The sequence below is a fragment of the Vidua macroura genome, chromosome 5, assembly GCF_024509145.1.
Source record: "Vidua macroura isolate BioBank_ID:100142 chromosome 5, ASM2450914v1, whole genome shotgun sequence".
Lineage (NCBI taxonomy): Eukaryota > Metazoa > Chordata > Aves > Passeriformes > Viduidae > Vidua > Vidua macroura.
In genome coordinates, this window is record NC_071575.1 from 14,648,048 (window position 1) to 14,670,858 (window position 22,811).

General features: G+C 41.0%; 1 protein-coding gene across 1 annotated transcript; it reads right to left on the minus strand.

Annotated features, from left to right (window-relative positions):
- Positions 1-2,439: 2,439 nt before the first annotated feature.
- On the minus strand, positions 2,440-21,650 carry USP44 (ubiquitin specific peptidase 44). Its single transcript, XM_053978569.1, has 6 exons — positions 20,991-21,650; positions 14,008-15,516; positions 5,804-6,002; positions 5,224-5,332; positions 4,227-4,432; positions 2,440-3,837 (listed from the first exon to the last, which is right to left on the minus strand). The coding sequence occupies exons 1-6, from the start codon at positions 21,057-21,059 to the stop codon at positions 3,638-3,640; spliced, it is 2,292 nt and encodes a 763-aa protein (XP_053834544.1). The 5' UTR covers positions 21,060-21,650; the 3' UTR covers positions 2,440-3,637.
- Between the last annotated feature and the right edge of the window lie 1,161 nt (positions 21,651-22,811).

A 22,811-nucleotide genomic window follows, 5' to 3' on the forward strand; every position in this document is an offset into this window, starting at 1 on the left:
AAGACTTTCTTAATTTTAGCCTCAACTACCATGCTTCTTCTCTTAGATGTGGGTAAGACAGGGCTGGTGGGTACAGCAAACACAGCTGGGTGAGTATAACCACAGCATTTCAAAGAGGAGGCTTAACTAGGGCATGTGGGGAGGCAAGTGGAATTCCCGTTCTAGCAAGGAAACTGCTGCTGTGCATTTCTATGTGGTTGCGTCATGTTCCCTTCAGTGTATCAAAATGCTACTTGTATTTCAGAACAGTACAAAGCCACAGTAAGATGGTACGCAAACTTAATGATGGGATGTGTAAACATAAAGAATTTGTTAATTTGATTTTTACAACTGGTGTTTGTGGAGATAGAGGAATTTTGTGAAATCTTACTTTCTTCCCAAAAAAGAAGGTAAGGCTTTTTCATTGTTAGTCATTTCCCAGGGTTACGCACTGTTGGTACTCGGCCTCCTGTGGAACATGAGTCAGCTGTCCAGAATGGGAGGTGGGCAGTATATTTTCCTCAGTCCAAACGCTTTCACAAAGGTGTGTTTACAGATAAAGACTTTCTTATGTAGCTTGAGAAAAGCATGAGAGTATTGAGAAAAGCATGGCATGCTTTGAAGCAGGTTATATTTTTCAGGACTTGTGCATAGCTACTTTTTTCTACAAGGATTCAAGAGGCTTTTCTGTTTTTATAATTTTGAATGTTTCAGTATTTTTAAAAAGTAAAACAAAACCCAGACAACTCTCTTGTGACTCTCATCATTTTTGACTTGTTTTTGCCATGACAGGCACCCAACTCTTATAATTTAAAGTCATACTCATTTTAGCTTTGCTTTGCATTTCTACTGATGTTTACATCTCCTTCTTTTACAAAGGTACAGGGCTCTAGGAAAAAAACCCAAAAGCTGTGTAGGCTAGTCAGCAGTTCAGATATACAATAAATTTTTTAACTAGTTGTTTTGGAAGTGCCTGTGTCCCCAGTTTTTGAAACTATTTTTTTTTCCTTTCAGTAAGGCTAAATCTCTGAATCCCTTAAATGGGACAGGGCTCTGTAGAAGCCTTCTCTACTACTAGAGAAAAGTGAAGGCATGTGCTGTCAGGATGCACAAATCAATTACCACCTGGGACTGGAAACTGTTACTATTTTTCAGTTTAAAGTGAGGCTGCTTTGGCCTGTGTGCTGCGTCCCTGTGATCTCTCAGCAAGTTTGCAGGTGACACAAAGCCGCAGGGGTGGCTGGTAGGCCAGCTGGGGGCACTGCCACACAAGGGGAGCAGGACAGGCCCAGGAAATGAGCTAAGAGGAACCTCATGCAGCTCTACAGAGGGAATCCCCACTCCTGCTCCTGGGCAGGAATCACAGGCTGGGCGGGAAGCAGCTGCCCCAAGAAGGACCTGGGGTAGAAGCTGTCCACGAACCAGTAACGTGCCCTTATGGCAAGGGAGGCCAACAGCCTTAATCTGGTTAAAGGGTCAGAGATACTACCTGAACGAGTTAAGTATTAAGAACTGAAGCAGAAGCTGTGGAGAAGAGCACCTGAATTATCTCATCTTTGTGGTGGACTGCACTAATCATCTCTACCCTCCCCACTGCTGTGATTAGGATGACTAGGACTCTTTCTCCTCCTCTTCTCTTGTTCTACCCAAGAGGAGCAATGGAGGAAAGCTGGATTTGCTTTTGCAGAGCTAAAGATGTCTTTCAGAGAAAGACTTGGGACTTGGCAATCATTGCTGCAATGCAGGGGAATAGCTTGAAGCACAGCCTAGGCAATCTTTCTAGTAAAGGGGGCAGGGTAAGATTCCTTCTAAGACACTTGAGTATGTGCTTAATAGTGATGATTGAGACTAATTAACTCTCACACCCAAGTTGCTCTCTACATGTCCAAAGACAGACTCTTCTGTTAATGCTTGAGTCTCTGAAGACCCCTATGGATCTCCTAAGAGATGTGCTTGGAGGAAGAAAAAGTATCAGAAGCCTAAAAGGCAAATTTTCTGAACTACCTGTAAGTGTTTAAATTACATGCATTTCCTCACCAGCCAGTACAGCAGAGGAAAGTATTTGAAAGACTGAACAGCCTTAACAAGTACATTTGTCAGATCACTCACTTCAGCACATGGCTTTTGGCTAAAAAAAAAGAAAAAAAAAAACCAATAACAAAACCACAAAAAACCCAATCAACCAAAAAATTTGCCAAACCAGCACATGAACTGTTTTGCACAATTAATTAGGATGAGCACAAGACCAAGAAGTTTGAGATCTGAGGCTGCTATGTGCTTGCTGTAATATGGCATTTTTCAGAAACAGAAATGATAGCAAAACCAGCTGTTAAATCACTGACAGATGGCCAAAGCAGTAGTATAGTTAACACCTTAACTCCTGTTAGACAAAATCTAAAACTAATTTTTAAAAATGTAATGATAATGTAGGAATTTATTCCAGTACACACACACTTTTCTGTCCATATCAAGGCATTTTATTGAGGTATAAACTTCACAGAAGATGAGGTAACAATTTGCATAGGACTTACACAAAATAACTTCACTACTAAAATTTAATTGGCATTAACTACTGTATGTGGAGGATTGATAATTCCTGCTTGTTAAATTCTCCTCACTGCACAGTTCTGTTAATGCTAGTGGTAGGACCATGTAGTATAAGGTACAGCAGTTGTGGGTAATGAAACCAGACCGAGAATGCTTTCATGCAAACATTGCAGCTGCTTTTCATCAGCTGTTTGTTCAGGGATGACTGAGACAGACAATGCTTGCTGCAGCTTAAAGTAAGCTGGTCCAATTCAAGAAAAGGGATGCTAATGTTCTTGTAGCAATGACAATGGGGTGAGTGAGTGTGGTTTTATTGTTGGGGGGGGTTACTGAGTTTTTTACTTGTTTGTTTAAGAAAACTTTTTACATTTTTGGAATAAAAAAGCCCCTGGTTGTTAAATTACTTTTAATTTGGCACTTGAGCTTTAAGTTGTCAGGTTTGTTAAGGCTAAAACATGCAAGTCTTGGTAAAGATACATTCTTGTGATATTAAACACTCCTCTTATATACTTACATGAAAATAACTTCATGCTCTATTTCCTCAAGTTCAGATTTTAAGAAATTCTGTCAATGTATCTTCAGTATAGCCATTCAAGCTTGCAAAATAATTTCACAGAGAGTTGCCTACAAAAAATTCAGTTACTATCTGACATGTTTTAACATTCCTTGCTGGTGAATGTCAATATTCTAAGACCTAGTAGCAATTCCTGCAAGACAGTAAGAATCACGGTATCATTAGAACTATACTATAAAATGTACACAAGCATATACAGAAAATTAACCAGACAAATATCAGTTGCCCATTGAAGTAAATTTTCTAAACCAATTCAAAAATATTATCAAAATACAAAACCAGCTTAAAAAAATAGCCTGAGGTAAAAGTTAAATGCACATAGCAATCTCTTCCTTAAAAAAATAGCTGTATTGAAATTCTAGGTACTTTGAAAGTTACTTATTGTCAATAAAAACCTTTGCTAACCATTGTAAAGAGTACTTCAACTAATACAAAACTATATAAACATTGAAAAAGTACAATACTGTACTTCCTTTTAAAAATACAGAGTTATGACAATTTAAACCTTTACCATACACACAGTTAACTGGCTTTGGATTAGCTGCTACTGTTGTCCATGGAACAGCCAGCTAATTCTGTGTGCTGCTGACTTTCAGCTGTGCTAGGACAAGGGACTCTACCATGTCCATTTGCCTGAGTAAGTCGTTGGCTGTAAAACAAAATGTAGGCTTGAGCCTTGCATACTTCTTCCATAGTGCACATGTTGAGTTTCGAATCATTGCAGTGTACCCAAAATCCTACAATAAGGAAATATACCAGAACAAAAAAGTCATCAGGACACTGATTTTAAGTAATTGCATCATATTTAATAATTAATTAGTGTTTGGTCCCATTTAATGAGTCGTGTACAAATAGTAAACTGTTTCAGTTGATCTGGTTTATTTACCTCAATGTTTTAAAAGCCTAGCTTAGCTTCCTCAGATTTACAAGAGAGTTTATAGCTAGAACACATTTAACAAGGCAATACAAAAACTGAACTGTTGGTCTACAGAGCTGCACTTCTCACTTCAGGCAGATCAGCTACAATTGATTCCATTTTGCTTTTGAGAGAAGACACTCTTTGTAACAGTTTAGAATTAGGAACACCCCTTTCTCCCTCACTGCTCATTTCCCAGCTGGTTCCTACCTCCTTCAGAATTGTAGCAGTAGGCAGTGTAGTGCCCTGAGCCAAATCCTTTCCCGTGATGCATTACCACAGCGGACAAATCATAGATGAAGCAGTCAGGCAGGAGAGACTTGAGGGATTCCCTGCAGCAATAAGGCTCCATGTTTAGCATTTGATCAAAACTAACATGTACACCAATCTTCTCACGGTGATTGCGTCCTGACCACCTGGAAAGTTAAATCAAATTAAAACTTACGGTTTTTTTAAGGAAAGAGCACAGCATTCTGAATTATGTTTGAACATAATATTTTCACTGTTATTCTGTGCACAAAATAAATGCTGGGGTTTGGTGTTTTTTTCTAAGCTTCCTCTTTCACTACTTTATTTCAAGGCCTTTTAAATGTGTCTATGGTACCTACTGTTCTCATCTTCTGAAACATCTATCTTAAGATCTGTGCAGTGGTGAGTAGGAAGTATTTCCCACCTGCTATACCTCTTTGGTATTATTTATTCTATCTCATTTTCAGTTTCCCTTGTACGAGGGACAGACAGTACTGATGTTGGGCTATGAGTTCACAGAGATGCAGTGTCCACTTCCCTTCTCTGAGGCTAAATGTATTTATGTATTTGGATATAGGAAGGTTATCTGAGACTTCCACTGAATACAGTCTAGCTTTGTGCATTAGTGATTATGAGCATCCTACTCTACCACAAGATTAATTTTTACCAGTAGAATTCAGAGCAAGGTAAGTAGGTTTTGACTGAAAACAAGGATAAAATAATTTTGGTACTGAAGTAGCAAGTATCTGAAATCCAAAAAGTTAAGAGTTAAAACTCATACTTGTAACATATCTTACTGATGTTTCAAGTGAACGAGAAAAATAAGTTTCTAGTAACTATTTCTCACCATACTAGTAAAAGGAAATGAAACTGATGCTGAAAAACATTGATTCTAAGCAATGGTAGAGCAAGACTGAATCTGTCAGTTTGCAACACTTTTTGTTGTGGTACTACTTACCTAAACCGTTTAAGGTGTAATCTGAGAACCTGAGGTAGTCGACACACCATAAGCTGCTTCTGAGCTTCTGTGAGTATAACTGGTTTAGAAGAAAACTTCCTTCGTTTTGCTGAGGTCAAACACACAGTTACACAAAACAAATCTTGGTAACAGCCTCGTATTTCAGTCTAAGATTTATCCACAGAATTTGTGTGGACCTAAATATTTGCGGTATGTGCCTCCTTAAAAAGGATACGCTCTGAGAGCTGTTTTGCAATGATTACTCTACAGTGCAAGTAAAAAATACTTGTGGTCACTTACATTAATCACCTTAATTTAAAAAGGTGATGGCTTCTTCCGCTGGGAGTACCAGAAACCCCATTAGTGTGTCATGAGATTGTATCTAAATGAAGCATCACACTTCAAAACATCTTTTGACCAATTTAATCTTCTAGGGGCAAGTAACAGCTGTCAAGTGACCACACCAGGACATAAGAAAAGGTCTTTGTTTGCAATATACTTTTAAGACTTCTATACTTGCACTGTCAGTTTATATTTTACGCAGAGAACATAGGCATGAGTACATACTGCCTTTACTCACTGTTGCACTGATCACATGCATATATCTTTCCTTCCAAAGCTTCAGTTTCTGTAAACTTGGCCAGCATTTCTGTCAGCAGACATGGATACTGAGACGACATCTCCTTGCCATTGCAGTGATACCTCTCGGGAAACTCCAGGGACAGGTCCCAGAAAGGTTCTATGGTATTTGATTTATTGTCACAGGCAAGACATGTAACCTGTAAAAAAGATGTTCCACCAGCTGCTTACACTCAAAAATGTACTTTGCTAAACATGTACCGTAACACAGCTCTAAAAAGAGATTCTTTTTCCTAGAGATAACCAAGGGTAAGCAAAGACAAAACAAAGTCATTTAACAACAGAAATGATACACCTAATGTCTTTTCTCTGAAGCAGCATGTCCAAAACTCTTATCACAAACAAGTAAGTGTTCTTATGTTTTACTGAGAAACAAAAACAATGTCAAAATGTTCTGTCTGGGACTGTCCAAAAGAAAGAAGCTGGTGAAGTCTCAGCAGTCTTTTCTCCAAAAGGAAAATTTACATGAGAAATTATAATATAGGTTAATTTAAAAATAAATCAAAATAAATCAAAACCACACACATACACACAAAAAAAAAAAAAAAAAAAAAGGAACAGCTGGGGATTTTAAAGTCATATCCTTCTTACTTTGTAAGTCTTCCAGGGAAGCCTGGATTAGGAAGCACACTTCTTCAAAGAAAAATTAACAGGTAAAAATAATTTATTTCTTCTTTCAGTAAGTGGATCCATCGTCACACTAGGGAAAGGACAAGCAGTAAAACAACATAAATAAAATGTAAAGAAGTGAAGTGAGTCAACCTGGAAAATGTAGATACTACAGCAGGAGACAATTTATTATAGCATTCAATACATAGGAAAATAAGTTAAAAGCAGTAGCTTGTCTAAGCTGGAAAGACAACACATCAGGTGTTGCATGCTACCTCTTTAGGAAAATACCACAAGTTGTTCGGAACAACTAATGCAAAGACACAGTAATGAAGGAATGAAAATTCATGTGACATCCAAAGATTGTTACTTCACAGGGACCCCTTTATACTGCTGCTGTTCTACATAAATTCAGTGTCTTTCCCTTCAGTTTGGTTAGTAAGCCTACACAAGTGTGAAAGTCCACTCGGTTTTGTTCAGATTCTCCTTTGTTTTCCTCTGAAGGTTTGCTGTTAGGTAATTATTCACTGTGCTTTGGTATTTCATGATCATTTATATAAGGACCTATCTGTCACCTCATGGTATCTTCCCCCTAGGTGTTCTTGTAACTGCACTCAGTAGCTGCAACAGCTTATATTCCATTCTCTGCATTAGCCACCTAGTGCACGTGTCCCAGCATGAACATTCTGCAGTGCAGTTAGGAAAGCTGTTAACTGCTTTAAGTTCTAAGATGAAAATGGCCCTGCCTTGTTCTTAGAAAACAAAACTTCAAACTTACATGGCAGAAAATAGAAGATTCTTCTCTTTTAATTTACACTGTCAGGAGCGTCTTTTGCAAGTGCTAACATCTGGCAGTGTTTCAAAGCCACAAATTATTAACAATTCAGAGTTGAAATCTAGACATGGGAGACAAAATGGTATGTTTGGCCACAGTTCAATCACACTCCAGCTTAAATCCAGAATGACTAATAAATTTCTGCTGTACAAATGAGTAATTTTGTTGGGCCAAAGGTTTATTTAACTGATGAGTTATGTAAGAATTTGTTGTGCATAAGCGCACACTTAAGATTAAGGAGCTCAGGATGTAGAACACATGTAACTTCAATACAGATAATCTTAACACATTCTGAGGTTTTAAATTTAGTGTATTATATTAATAATCTAGGTTAATATCTTCTTTCCCAACTAGCTAATGAGTATTATCCCAGAGAAAAAGACATGAATAATAGACCCAGCTTCCAATTTTTGCCAGTCAAAAAACCTGAAGAACATGAACAGATGCAATAAATCTGCTTCTCGTCTCGTCATGCAACTGTGAGCAAAGCTGATTTGTGGGGACAAACCCCTACACTCATACACAGCTGCACTTATTTCCTCAAATCCAATCCAGTCCTCACTGCAGTAGAGTTAAACTCTGGGATTTCTGTAGATGCCAACAGCAGGGTAACCTGACACACCCAGGCAACCCCATCAGCCCCTGTGCACTCGCTGCTCCTGGATGGTGGTAAAGGACAGCCAAGCACGGCTGCAAGAACGGTGGAAGTGTTTTTCTTAGCCAGGCCTGCGCTTACCAACTGGCTTACTCAAAAAGCAGGAGGATTCCCAGCCTTCTGTGGAATTCATCTGCACTGGCCTATCCACTGGCATTGGCTTCATGACATTCCCATCACTCTTCCTGGCATTAGCTTCATGACATTCCCATCACTCTTCTTTCTGTCCTAAATGGGACTCCTTTATCTCAAACTCCATTATCATTCACACAGTGCAACCTGGATTTTCTTTCTCCATGAGAGGGGCAGAAATTGTAAAGACTGTTCAAAAGCTGGTTGAGATGAGATTTTATAAAACACAAAACGAACCCCAAACATGAACTCACACGGCAAAAACATTATGCATTTATCCAATGTAACATTTTTACATTTACTTCTTTACATTATCCAATGTAACTCATACTTGTATAAGTATGCACAACAGTAATAGGGAAGTAAGTCCATTCTAGCAATCTCAGATGTCTGTCTCTATGATTATACTTCATAAATTCAGTTTGATTCCACCTTCCCATTATAATTCAGAATTGCTATTATAAGAAGCTTTAATACTGTCATTTATAGCAAAGCAAATGAAAAGTTCACATTAGAACAAAGTAAATTACAGATTTTAAGTAGTCTGAAATCTCTACCTTATGTTCTGCCCTGACCACCCTCTCATTGTTCAGTTAAAGCTTAGCATTCAATCATGGGCCAAAGGCCAGACTGAAAAGAGCTGGATCAAATTGCTTGATTCAAGCTAAGCACGGAGACTACGCAGACAAGCATCATTGTGGCCACAATAACGTGACGGACAGCCACTGCCCTGGATGGCATTCAGTGTAAATGCAGCCAAAGAAAATAGTTAACATATTGCTGCAGAAAAAGCCAACTTCATCGCCAACTGTTTTGCCTATGTGCCATGCACTTGCATGGAAGAAAGAAAATGCTTAACCACCTCTGCCCAAACTCCTTTTTTCCTTTGTTGTTTTTAAGAAGAGTAAAATAGCCAGTCCCATTTTTGTGCTTTCACTAGATGAGACCTATATATAATGATTAGTAACTCAATTTTTGCACAGAAAGTAATTGAAGGGAATCTCTGGAATACAGCTAAAATGCAGAATTCATATGACTGTCAGCATAAAAAAAACCCAACTGAACTTTGTAGTGATAAGCATACAGTATACTCAAAAGTATCTTTATCTGTTTAGCAGAATAACATAAAGCGTAACCACAGGTAACTGCAGTCTGTGATTCAATGGCCTCTTATAGATTAATTTAAAATGTTACTTTCATCTACTTGGAAAACAACTTGACAATCATTTTGTAGGTCAGGCTAAACATAAAAGCACAAAGACTAACACCAAAATATAGAAATCAGTATACATGACATCAACTGGTTTAAGTGCAAATCATCCCATTATCTGCCTGAAGTTCTGTCTTTCTAACAGTCCATTCAGTAAGAGACTTAATACTCAGCAGTACCCGGATCACCCTCAGCATTCTCCCCCAAACTCTAAAACTCACAGCATACTACCCAAAACTGAAAGCATTCAAACAACTCAAAAATCACATTTCCCCTTTTCTCAGACAATCTGTCCTGAAATTTGCTTTAAGAATAGTTTACATACTACACTGGTTAGAACCTACTTCACTCCTTGGGACCTGGCATATCCCTTTCTCTGATCACTGCATACTCTGCCGTGCTGAGCAGGAGCAGGGGGAAGCATTTTGCTCAGATTCCACCTTAAAAATGATCAGGAAGTAATCAAACTGCTTAGGAAGTTTTAAGCATGCCTAGAGGTATCAGAAGCTAGTTCCTATCAGGCATTGCTATAAAAAATATTGGAGCCAATTTTTCTGAACTCTGAGAAGTCTGCAGATGACACAAAGCAGGAGGAGTGGCTGGTAAGGCTGGCTGGAGGCACTGCCACCCAGTGGGAATAGGACAGGGCCATTATGCAGCCCTACAGGAATCAGCCAGGCACCAGTACAGGCTGGGTGGGAAAAGAAGGACCTGGGGGACAAGCTGTCCAGGAGCCAGTAATGTGCCCTTATGGCAAAGAAGGCCAACAGCCTCTGGAGCTGCATTCGATAGAGCATCACCAGCAGGTCCAGGCAGGTCATCCCTGCCCTCTTCTCAGCTCCCACACAGCTGAAGTGCTGGGTCCAGTGCTCAGAAAAAAGGGAGACATGGATATGCTGGACTGAGTCCACCAAAGGGCCAGGAAGATGATGAAAGGCCTTGGACATATCTGACATATGAGGAAACGCTGAGAGAGCTGGGACTGTTCAGCCGGAGAAGGAAGCTCAAGGTGGATTTTATCATTGCACAAGAATTTTTGCTCATATGATTTCTGAGTACATGTGGCACACAATAAAATCTGTTATTTCAGTTTCTGGATTTTTAGAAACACACCTGTCCCCCCTTCCTTGCTTAATATGGACAAAATTGAAATAAAGATACTTTAAAAATTGTTGCATACTGTGGTATTTAGTTGGTACCATTTAAAAAAAATACAAGCCAAAAAACTCTTGAGACAACAGCTAACATACTTGAGCTCTTGAAGTGTACTTTAGAGATCTATGAGCTAGTGTGGGTCAGTTTACCACTGCCACATGAGTTCAATAGCACAGTAGTTTCCCACTGAAGGGCTGAGGACAGGAGACAGTAAGTACCTTCCACAAGAGTACCAGCACTGAGGGATTGAAAACATTTAGGATTTTAATAGACATATTGAGATCTCCTCAGAGTCCCAATGGGTTTGAGAGGTATGAGCCACTTTCTCCAATCACTGCAGGAAGACTAGCAGTGAAGACAGAGCAGAGGGGAAGGGTTTTGCACCTACAATGCAGATCTTTACTTCTCTTAGATGTACCAGATACTACAGTTTCACAGTACTGCAAAGTAAAAAGCTGAAGTCCTAAAACAGGTATTAGAATAAACATAAAATAAAAAAACAGAGGCAATTTGCTCATGCTATCCCTGGAGTTACCCATTACCTAGTCTAGTACTCCATAAAATAGTAAAATATTTCAAGCAGTAGATGAAGAAAACTTACTTTAAATCAGCTGAGAAAATAGCAAAACAAAAACAACTACTTCATATAAAACATTCAACTGCTTTGACATCACCCAAAACTTTTTCTAGCTATCAAAAAGTAATCTGCATAAGATTCTCAAACACTCAATTATCTGCTTTCTTAATCTTAGATCCTAAATTCAGTTAGTGCTGAACCAGGCAGCACTTCAATAGCAACAGATGGATGGCAACTCAGGATTATGACTTCCCTTCAAGTTAAATTAGAACTAGAAGAAGGGGGGAAAAGTTGAGCTGCACATGTGAAAGTAATGTGATACCTAAGTAAACACACGGCTTATCAGCACTGTAAGGGATCCTCTGTGTACTTTATCATCAAGAGTAGTTCATAGTATTTGTGAGGTTTGAAGGTCAGGAAAATTGACTTCATGGCACTTCAGTCTCTCACAGAATCAAGTATCTTGAACTTATATTTTCTGTACAAAGGGCCAGTAAGTATGGTAATGTTTCAGGGGGTCTAAAATGGAAAGCAACTGCACACAGAAACACAATTCCCAATTCCCCTTTTTCAATGAAGTAAGATGTAACTTAACATGCTAGAATAAAATCCTGTCTTATTTTTAATAAGGGCAGCTGGGAACAGCTCCAATTATCTTCTAGAGAGAAACTGTAATACTGTCACAGTGGTACATATTTATTTTTATTACTATATTTATCACAGTATTACTTTATCTTGTAGATAGATAAAGTTAAGCCTGTAAGGACTAAACGTACACTCATTGGTTTTAAGAGCTAACACTGCCCAAAATGCAATGACAGAGCATGAAGTTTGGGGTTTTTTCCAGCCCTGCATGGGTGTTTTCTTGTCTTTTTTGTTAACTTCATTAAAGCAGTTCTGACAAATGCCTAATGAAATCAGGATGTAGGATGAGGAAATAATACTGAGGAAAGAAAAATAATTGCCTAACAGAGTTTTTAGAGTTCATCTTTCCATGTACAAACACCAGGGACTAAATCATTAAGATGACCTGAATATATTTTACAAGAAAGGAATTTAAATCTTCAGGGCTTACCTTTTCCTTATAATATTTATCATGTTCAAAACCACAAGTGAAGACTAAAACAAAAAAAAGGAGTGGCAGTAGACAAAAGGAACACTGGGAGGGGTAAAGTGTTGAACAGTCCATGGGAACTGCTTAATGAGCCAGGGAGAAATTACTAGATAACTGCCTCAATACTCTTTTTCTTGCTCCTCTCACTTCAGGCATTCTTGAGGTGATCAAGGCTGTATTCTGCACTCAGACATGGAGCAGCTGCAGTAAGAGCTGTATGTAGTCACAGAAGTCACAGAATACCTCAAAACTGCTTAATTCCCTTTCTGGTTTACTCAATAGTGTGGAAGTGAGGACTTCTTTTGTTGTTTGTTTTGTACTGGTTTTAGTTTACTCACTAGTGAATTCTCATTACTCCTCCCCTGGTCTCAGGAAGGTGGGAGGGTTTCTAGTCACAAACTTCTCCATATAAAGGTAAAAATATGTGAAAGTAGTTATTGCTGAAATGACGCTGTGCCTTTAGAGCCTTGAAAATTCTTACTAAAGCAATGAATCCTGTAAGGAGGTTTGCAACGCAAGCAAACCTTGTCACTATTCCTAAAAAAATAACCATATTTTGCTGGCAAAATTGCTATTTTGGAGAGGAATGGAATTTTCAAACAAAAAACTCTTTAATTACATAATATACTAAACATTTCCAGTTGTGCAACACTGATACAAGATATGTAGTACCCAAGGAATGGAAGTATGCCACAGAAGTGCTTGTACTCTGGGCCAGGCAGAAGGTAGCTGGTGATCCAGATTTATTGATAGATCTAGCAGTTTCCAGTAGTTTCACAAAATCTAAAATGACTGAGGGCTGACATTTGCTGCAAACAACCCTGGGAGTTTACAGGGATCGTAGCAGTAAATAATCCTACCTTAGTCAAAAAACACTTGGATTTCTAGTTTTACATATTAAAACATTAAACCATCAATCAAATAGTCAGAATACCAGGAACAGACATTTTTGTGTTAAGCCTTTTCTTTACACACAATATTCATCAAATGCTTCCACACTCCCTCAGTTAACATATTCATGTATACTACAGATCTATTCCAGGAGCCAGGAATTTCCCAACTTCTGTTCCTGCTGCAATGTGGTTAGTTTTTAGATTAATTCAACAGAAACAAGCATTTGTTTGTTCAGTCAGTATTCAGACATTCATACACACTGTTGGGATATTTATAATAGCAGTGAACACACTGAAATACTTAACAAGGAGCTGAGAAGTAGGGAAAAAAAAAAAAAAGGAGTCATGCAGAAAGAAGGAAAATCACCATTGCCTCCACCCCACAAATTTGGTTCCTGTGTTGACAGAGCCGTCTGTATCTTTGTGTTGCAATAGAAAAGACGTATTAGCATTTCTGTACATAAAATCAGGACATGCAATTACTCACTGATAATCAGTCTCAAAGTCAAGCTATTTAGTGAAATAATGTCCTGTATGATATCCATTACCTAATCAGTTTCTACTTACACTAGATTAACCTTCCTTAACACCTTTTATCTAGTAGCACTATAGTGATAAGCCAGATACTTGAAATTGCAAATCCTTCATTCCTTCAAGTGAGTTGGTGCTTAACAGCAAATACAAGTATTTCTCACAGTAGGTGGAAAGGTGTGTTTTAAAATACCAAATGATTAACAGGTGTATTGGGTTTGAATGGCCTAGTTTTTGGTAGTGGGAGGGCTACAGGGTGGCTTCTATTGAAATTGTGTAATATTTCTTCTGAAACGGTGTATTATATCCTCACCATCCCCCCTCAACAGTTATAAATGTATAAACCTTTGAAGTATGTCCATCCCTGACTGACTAGAGTAAATCCAGAACTATAAATCATTAAACACCTTAAAAAAAGTAATCATAAAACATACCTGACTTAATAGCTGTCCATGAAAAATGTTGTTAACCACATTCAAAACCTGCTTTATAAGTTTTCTTTGAGAAGCAGGGATGAGAGCTGGGTATCTGGTCCCTGTAGTCTCCAGTTCCTGCTGTACTTTATCCAAAAGTTCACAGAGAAATTCCTGAGCATCTTGTTGGGCATACCCTCTGAAGGCTGGAATTAGTCTCCACACAGAATGAAGCATGGCAAAAGGAGACACCAGTGCCCATTTACCAGACCACATAACCTGGAATAGAGTATGCAACTCATGACAGAGAGAAATATGCTTTGAACTGGGCTCCCTGGTCTGAATAAGTTCCATACTTTTTGATGCTCCTCCACTTAATCCAGAGGACAAACTAGGCCGCCTTACAGAATATGATCCCTTTACTTTCTCTTGGTTCTCATTCACCTGTAATGTTGAGGCAGCTATTGACAGGTGTTTAGATGAAGATCTTGTTTTACCATTGGTTGCTGTTACCAGCAGTTCCTGAGTTTGGTTGAGATCAAGCTTTAAAAAGCATTCTCGAAAAATAAGTAAGTGACTTAATACCTGCAGGACAGAATTCATATAGCATGTGTTTCCCAGGTTTCTCAGTCCTGTTACTCCAGGAGTCACTGTAGGCCTTCGTTTAATTGGAGAGTCACTTATTTTTTTCAATCTCAGTTCTTCTGAGGTATATGTTTCTTTCAACTCTGACAAAAATTCCATGTTCTGTGATGTTTTTTGAAGGCAGGGTTCTGGTTTTGAGGACATTCTAATCTGATTTTGTAAACGACTGCTCTTTCTTGGAGGCATCTTTTCCATCTCTGCTTTCAACTCACGTTTTCTTTCTTGTCTTCTCTTCCTAGCTTTGTCCTTTTTTAGCTCTGCTTCTTCTTGACGTCTTTCTTCTTCCAAAATCCTTTTTCCAGTAGGTGTCAACTCAAGCCACGATCTGAATACTTTGCCAAGGACTGCACGCCGTCGGTGCCAGAGAGCTGTGAACATCCTGTCTTCATTCCGAAGCATGGCTTGGGCACCGCCGTGTGCAAGGTAGGAATCATCACTGGTACCCATAGAACGCAAAGTCCTCCCACTTCGGGTAGTGCAGTCATAGTTTTGACTCTTGATTGCACTTAATGTACTCCGCAGGAGTTTTAAGTCACCGGTTGCGTTGTCATTGAGAACGTAATCATCGCAGAGATAGCAGAAAACATACAGCTCATTAACTTCCAACGCCACTGGGTGGCTGCTCTCCTGAAAGTGCTTTAGTGCATGCTCTTCGATGTATCTTCCACACGCCACATGTGAGCAGCTGAGGCACGCCCACACAGACTCCGTAGTATTGCAGTCCATGCAATGCCATTTCTGAGGATTGAGAATGGAGTGATCTTGGGCCAGTCGCAGACGTCCTACGTGCTTACACTTATCCATTGTTAAAACTGAAATTGCAGAGATATGCTGCCAAAACACATCATCCAAACTATCTTCTGCCCATGATATTTCAATCTGCAACTAAAAAAAAAAGAAAGTTATAGTTAATAAATACCCAACCGTATCCCTTTTACAGGAGTCAGTGTACCAAATTCATATTAAGATGAAGATCACTATCATCATCCAGCTGAGTCCCACCACACATATGAAAGAAATCAGTCATGTGGAGCCACACACACTCAACACCTTCAACAGCAGCTCCACATTCACACTAAATTGCCTGCATACCACTGTTTATATTCCCAGTGCTTTGTGGCTCTGGACTGAAGCATACTAGCTACACTTTAGGCCTGGTTTGGCTTTTTTTATTAAGGGGCAATGATTTTGTTAAAAGATGCTGTTGCAGAGTTTGGATACAAAAGCAACTTAGGGTGGGAAAGGCTGTTTAAAGAAGCTGTGGATGCCCCCATCCCTAGAACTGTTCAGGGCCAGGTGGGATTGGACTTTAAACAACTGGATCTAATTGGTGGTGTCCCTCCACACAGCAGGGGATTGGATTACAGGATCTTTATAGTCTCTTGCAATTCAAACCATTCTGAGATTCCAAAATTCCCCTATTAATTCTACCCCTAAGCATACAGGTGCAGAAGTGCAAAGTTCACTTAAATTTATTATGTTTACACAGTGCCAACAGTTCAGACAAATGAGGCTTTATACAACTCAAACCCTTAATTAATCCATACTTCAATTAAATCACTGCCCCTCTGTGCTCAGTCAACCCCATTATACTATCTCTATAATAATGTATCTGAAATATCTACATTTTAACACATCATCCTCACACCTCTGAAAGAGTAACTTACGAAGCAGAACTTGATTTCTTAAGACAGAAATACCAGGAGGTATCTACATCAGTTACCACAAACTTTATAAAAACTTTCTAATTCAGGTCTTCAAAAGTTAATTTAAAAATCTGGCTAGCACTGGCTTATATCCTTTACTAAGTTTGTATGGTTGCATTTATTTGTTCAAAGCTGCTGTTTTTGCTTCCTCCTATAAGGTGCAGTTACCCAAAAGAGACAGTCTCTAATTAGCAAAAAATTAAAAAGAGACAGTGATTCATTCTTGTTTTTACCATTTTGACTATCTCGTTAAGATATAATATCTAGAGATAAATAATTACAATGCTGTGATGCATCAGGAAGTGATTACATTTGATCTGGGGCATTTGTGCCTACCACATCACTGACCAGAAGGGCCAAAGAGCACATAGCACCAGTACCATTACGCACAGTGCTTGCCAGATGAAACAATTAATTTACCTGAGGAGTTCAAGGCTTTGTCAAATATTCAGTCTATGCCAAGTGAGATGAGTTTGCCATTTCAAATACATGCTCTGCACCCGACTTAGGCTGTACAGTATAAAGGTCCTGGATTCTATGCTCTACAGGTAAATAAGCCACACTACAACAGTACTGAGTGATTTACACAACTCTGGATAGAACAAAAAAAACTGTATTCCAGCTATTAGCCTATACGCTAAATTTATCAATTTCTACAGTTCTGAAACACTGAATAGGTTACTCAATAGAGAACAGATGTTTAGTGTAAAATAAACATTAGCTAGAGGGAATCCTAATGTACAATGACATGACACTACTAAGGAAAGAAAACAGGTAAATGGTTGCTGATGGCTAGAAAAGAAGCTCTAATTTTCATCTGGTACTTTGATAAAAACTGTCATTAAAAGATTCAACCAAAAATGGCTTCGTTTGGTTAACTGGCCCATGGCTAGTGCCTTTTAAAATGTTACAATACAGATACCAACACAAGAGCTGTAATAAGTCTCTAAGCACATAATCAGCACCCAGCATTGCATGTGTTGTACAGAATTTATTCTGTAATGAAGAAGAGCTTGAACCAGCTGTAGAGAAACTAAAATCTGTATGCAGTTTTACATGCCCCTATTAATCTCTCATTCATTCTGGCTAAGAGTTGTTTCCAGTCCATACTGACTGCACCAAAGAATTTCAGGCACCATGACCTCTGGGGAAGCATCCAGCAGTTCCCAGATCAAGTACCAGCCACAGTGTACTGGGGAGGTCGAGATCTCTTGTGTGCTATGGTCAACAGATCACAAAAGTAACGCTTGCTTAACTCTTTCATCTTGCTTGTACCCATAACATTCATTCCTTCTAAAAAGCAATCTTATCTGCAGGCTGCTAATTAGATTCTTTTACAAACAGTAAGTTTGCTTTTTATATTGTCTTTATAAATAAGATCATCAGCATTATCTCACATCTTCTAGTCTGACAACCTCTTTTCCACAGCAAAACTTTTGGAACTTTTGTAACACTGATAAAATTCAGGATAGTAATAAGTATGTAAAGTGTGCTGCAATAATTAAATGTGGTATAGAGAATTTTAAGGGACAAGACTTATCTTTGTGGGTTTGGGCTAACATATATATATTCTATTGCATAACATATTAGTAACAGTCCTTTCCATCAGACCAGAAAAGAACACTAAACGCTGCCTTCCCACAGGGCTATCACACACAGCAATGCTGTCAGTCAGAGCAATCTGACAGGTCAACTCTTTCTACATTCATTAAAGTTACTGCATAAACCCTGTGCCTTATTTTTCCTTCCTTTTAATACTATATGAGCAGATTATTTTTTTTTTCACACTTAAAAACATTCTCAAGACTAAAACTGCTTCAATGCCTCAGTGTAAGCAGATATCAGACTGAGGACAAAAACAGTCCACTGATTTCTGGACAGCCACTGTGTAAATCAGGACCGCACATTCAAGCTCTTCATGCAAAAGCAGCACAATTCTACGAAAGCACAAGATCAGCACCTCGAAGGGAAAAACCTAAAGCCCCAGCTCCCCCACCAGCAAGCAAGCCAGCATGACATTTTCCCACCTACATCGATGTGTGGAGAAAAGAGCCAGGGTGGAAGGGGGAGGGGGGAGGAAACATCTTAGCATGGGAGAAGTCTTTCTTTGGAAAAAAGTGAAGAAATCAAAATGCAGTTTGGTCAAAAGGACAGCAATATCTGAAAACACTGTAAAAAAGCCCAGAGTACAAAAGTGAGACCAAGAAAACTTCAGATTAATGTCAAGCAGCACACTGACATAATGAATGTTTGAAGTACTGAGACTGCATCAGCCCACAATATTTAAAAACTGTACCTTAGAACCAAATCTTGGCAAAAGATCTCAGGGTAAAAAATAGGAGTGAAGTGACAATGATGGAAGAAACAGGAAAAATACTGCATACTCATTCCCACACCTGAAAACTGCAGCTGGAATAAAATAGTACAATCTAATGCTCCGATGTTAAAATTCCCTAAAGGAAGTTATTCAGCCCTAGTTTCTGCATTCTTCTCTCCTGAGGTTCAGTTCTGTGCACACACACAAAGAAACTTTGAATTAGTTGACCAGCACTTCAGAGATCAAGCCCCCCTCTGTGTTCTTACCACAGACCTGAGCAGTAAGCAAAATAACAACGACTAGCTCTACTTCTACTCTATACAGAATAGTACTATTGAAGCATTAAGTTGTCTGGAAACAGAGAGATACACAGAAGTTTTTTCTTGCACCAAAGTTTCATAAGCTAGAAACAAAGATATATAGAAAAGGAATTTATTTATTGTACCATATTTCAATCTTACTGACACGTTCATTCCTTTTGTTCCACTCAAGAAAGGCTGGCAAAATGTACATTTTTGGGTAATTAATGAGCTGAAAAAGCACTTGATGCCAAAACCAACTTAGAAGTCATGAAAATTGATGGTTTTCTTCCATTTCTGTTCCATAAAAAAAAAAAAAAAAGCAAGATTTTAACAATTTAAGGGTGATTTTCACAGCTAAATTTATAAAACATAACTATAAATATAAATGAAAGGCTGTATTTTACCCTTAGTCACTACTTCTGTAATTAATTGCCTGACACATAAATGAGAAGTCTCCAACATTAGACTAGAAATGCAATACAGAATTTTACAATTATATACACACATATGTGTGCCCTTGTGCCCCATTTATATTCTGGCTTTTAAATCAGATGACCGTCTACAAACTGATTCTCATCAGGTTCAGAGTACCTGCTGAATATCTGAAAACACAGGAGTCATGGGTACTTCAACAACTCAAAGTTTTAGATAACAAATACAGTAACCAGATGGCAGATGTACTGCTTTACTGCTTGTTTAAAGGAGTTTTCTTTAAGAAAACAACTCAGCGAAACACTTATGTGCATAACCTCCAGCTGCAGTACAGTCCTGCAGGCGTAACAATTTAGACTTGAAATCAAAGCAGCACTTCAAAAAGAAATTTCGTGAATTTTTTCCGATTTCTAACAGAACAGCCTTAGACAAGAAACCCCCCCAGTCTCCCTTTTTGGAGCCGTGCCATTTAACTTTTTTTGCTCTATTTTTTTTTTTACCAGCTAAATAATGTGCATCCAGTGTGCTGCCTCGAAGTGGCCATTTACCCCAGGACACCACAGACACCGGTATAGCTTTAAATTCGATGTCTACTACTGCAAATAACCGCGCGTTTCCGGCAGTGGAGACTTGACGATAAACAAATAATACGGATTGAAGCCCTTTCACACCGGCACGAAAAACACAGCACTTCTTACTGATCTGAAGTGACACTTTGACAGTTCATCTCGTTTAGAAAATCGAGCATCTCCGACTGCTCTGACAGCTCCTGCTCTGACAGCCCCTGCAAGTACAGACACCCCTGCAAGGCTGGCCCGGGGCTCGGTGCCGCGGGGCCGTTCCCGCAGAAGGTCCGGCGCTCCCCGGCGCACCGCGACATGGCGCGACTTCGCTTCTGGCCACAACAGGCAGGAGCCGAGAGCAGCGGGCCCTGCTCACCGCCGCCCTCCGCTCCTCCCCGCGCTCTCCCTCACCTCGACGTCCTCCCGGCCCCTCAGGGACGCGTAAGGCAACGGGCCCCATGCAGGGGTACGCCGCCACACACCGAGCGCGGCGGGAAGGCGGCTGAACCCCTGCTGCCCGGCGGGGCTGGCCGGTCCCAGGGTCCCGCTCCCCCGACCCCACGCCGTGCCCCGCCCGGCTCGCCCCCGCGACAACGAGCACCTCCTCCTCCTCCTCAGGTGGCCCTCCGCAAACACCGCGCCACCGCTACCGTCCCTCCCCGAGGAAAAGGCGCCGGTGTCTCCCGCCCCGCGCTCCCCTCCGCCGGGCACCTGCTCCGCGCAGGCCGGCCCCGGGCGGGCTGGCAGCGCCGCGCCACTGCCGCTCCCGCCCGCCGGTCCCGCACGCACCCTTCGCCCGCCGCCATCTTGGGCGCCCCGAGCCGCCGCCGCCTCGGAGCGGCCCCTCCGCGACGTCAGTGCCGCGCGGGGCCGCCCCCGCCCGCCCCACACCCCCGCCCGGGCGGGGAGCGCAGCGGGCGGCGGGGGGCCCGCGGGGAAACGCGCGGCGGTGGCGGGGGAGAGCCGCCAACATCCCCGCATTCGCCCAGCATCCGCACCCCCGCGACCGCCCCGGGCCCGGCCGCCGCCCCGCACCCACCTGCCCATCGCCATGTGCCGACGGCGCGTCTGTCACCAGATTTGTAGTGGCAACCGAAGTCCTTCCCATGTCTCCTCCCACCTCCCCCGGCCTCCCCCACCCGCCGGTCCCGCGGGCCGGTCCCTCGGGGCCGGATGCGGGAAGCCCGGTGGGAAGGGCCGGGGGGGGCAGTTCCCGAGGCGCCGAGGAACTGCCGCTGCCCCGGGCCGTGCCCGCAGGGCACCTGTTTGCCCTGAGCTGGGTCTGTACCCAGCCGGCAAGAAGCGGGGTCTTAGGCTCCCCAGGAGTGGGTGTCCAGATTTACTTCCTACATTTTCACCCGTGATTTGTCATCGGTGGCTTCGTCCTTGTCCGAGCACAGCGGGAGCTCCGTGGGCTGAGCACTGCTCTGCGCCCCAGGCCTCGCCCGGTGGCTCTCCGGCTCGCAGGTGCCACCAGGAGCCATCTCTGGCCTGGGCGCTGCCTGGACGTGACAGTCACACACCGTACCGGAGATCTCAGCCCATGAAACTCCTTCATATCATATCTTTGTTCATGTTGTTTGTGGAAACTTCTGCAAGGTAGCTCACGTGATAAAAAACCCCAGTCTCTTATCAGGTCTTTGTTACCCATGTATTGAGTACTTTTTCAGTCTCAGGTTTCATTACAGGAACTTAAATAAGCAAAAGACTTGTAAGCTCAGGTCCTGCAGATGTCCTGGTTTTTAAATTTGACGCCTCTTTACACTGATACTTTTAGAACTAAAGTTTCTGAAGTATAGCCAGCTGTTTTTAGCCTGCTTTCCAGTTCTGCCAGCACTGAATTAATTTATGCTTTTGCATGCCTTCTGCTCTGCCTTGTGTACAGGCAGGCTGTGTTTGGGACAACAGGAATCTGGTGAAACCCTCCCTCCCTCCCCCGAGACTGGGCAGCATCACTTTCTGCATCCATGCTGAAGCAGGCTGTCTTGTGATTTATATAAACCTGCTCAGAAAGTCAGTGCGCGGTGCTGCTGGCCATTGTAAAACGTAGCTGTGATGTGTGAGTTGTTGCTTAGTCACAATAAACAAGCAGTGGTTTGGTGCTGCTTGTGAGTGGTGTGAGCATTTCAGACCCACCCCCCCACACACACACTTCTTGTTTTGGATCCGTTATGCATTAGAATGTTTTCATGACAGCATCAAAATCTCGCACATCTGTTTCTGTGTTTCTAGTTGTGTCATCAGAGAAAATGTGTTTCAGTTTAAATGTTTAAATCTATAGGCCCTGGTTGCCTCAACTCTGCTCCAGTAGTGCATTCCCATTCTTTCTGTTTCTGATGAGGCCGCTGAGATGGTATTAGCAGAATGTGGTCAAGAGGCACAATTCCATTTGTCTGCAGGGTCACTTTATCATGGTGCTTTCAGAAGCTCATTAAAAAATGTATACAGATAAAGCCACCAGGCTTCAAATATGTTTCAAACTTCTAACTTTTAAGTGAGAAATACCGTTGCCTAATCAAAATATTTATTGGAATTGTTCATGCTTAGTAATTCCATGCATCTGCATATCCCTATTAGGTGTTTTAAGAGAATTTTAACAATTTTCAAATAACTGTTTTGTCAAGTTCCTATCTTCATCTTTAACACCAGCAGTTTCTTCTTGAGTCATGGTTGTTAAACTAACCCTTCCATGCTTTTTCTTGCTGGAATCCTATTACACTCTTCTTACTGTCAGGATCTCAGTCCATTTCTGTGTGCATGCCTGTGTGCTGGTTAAGTGGATGTTGGATATGCTCTCAAGACCAGACTGACTCGACATCCTACTGCCTCTTCAGCTGCCTTTGCAGGCTGCTCTCACCAG

Bases quoted from the DNA above. Each gene is read 5' to 3' on its own strand.
- USP44 (XM_053978569.1), bottom strand. From the start codon at position 21,059: ATGGGAAGGACTTCGGTTGCCACTACAAATCTGGTGACAGACGCGCCG. The intron at 15,517-20,990 runs GTGGGTGCGGGG...TTTTTTTTTTAG, and splicing joins CGGCACATGGCGATGGGCAG to TTGCAGATTGAAATATCATG. The intron at 4,433-5,223 runs GTAAGTAGTACC...TTAACTTTCCAG, and splicing joins TTACACCTTAAACGGTTTAG to GTGGTCAGGACGCAATCACC.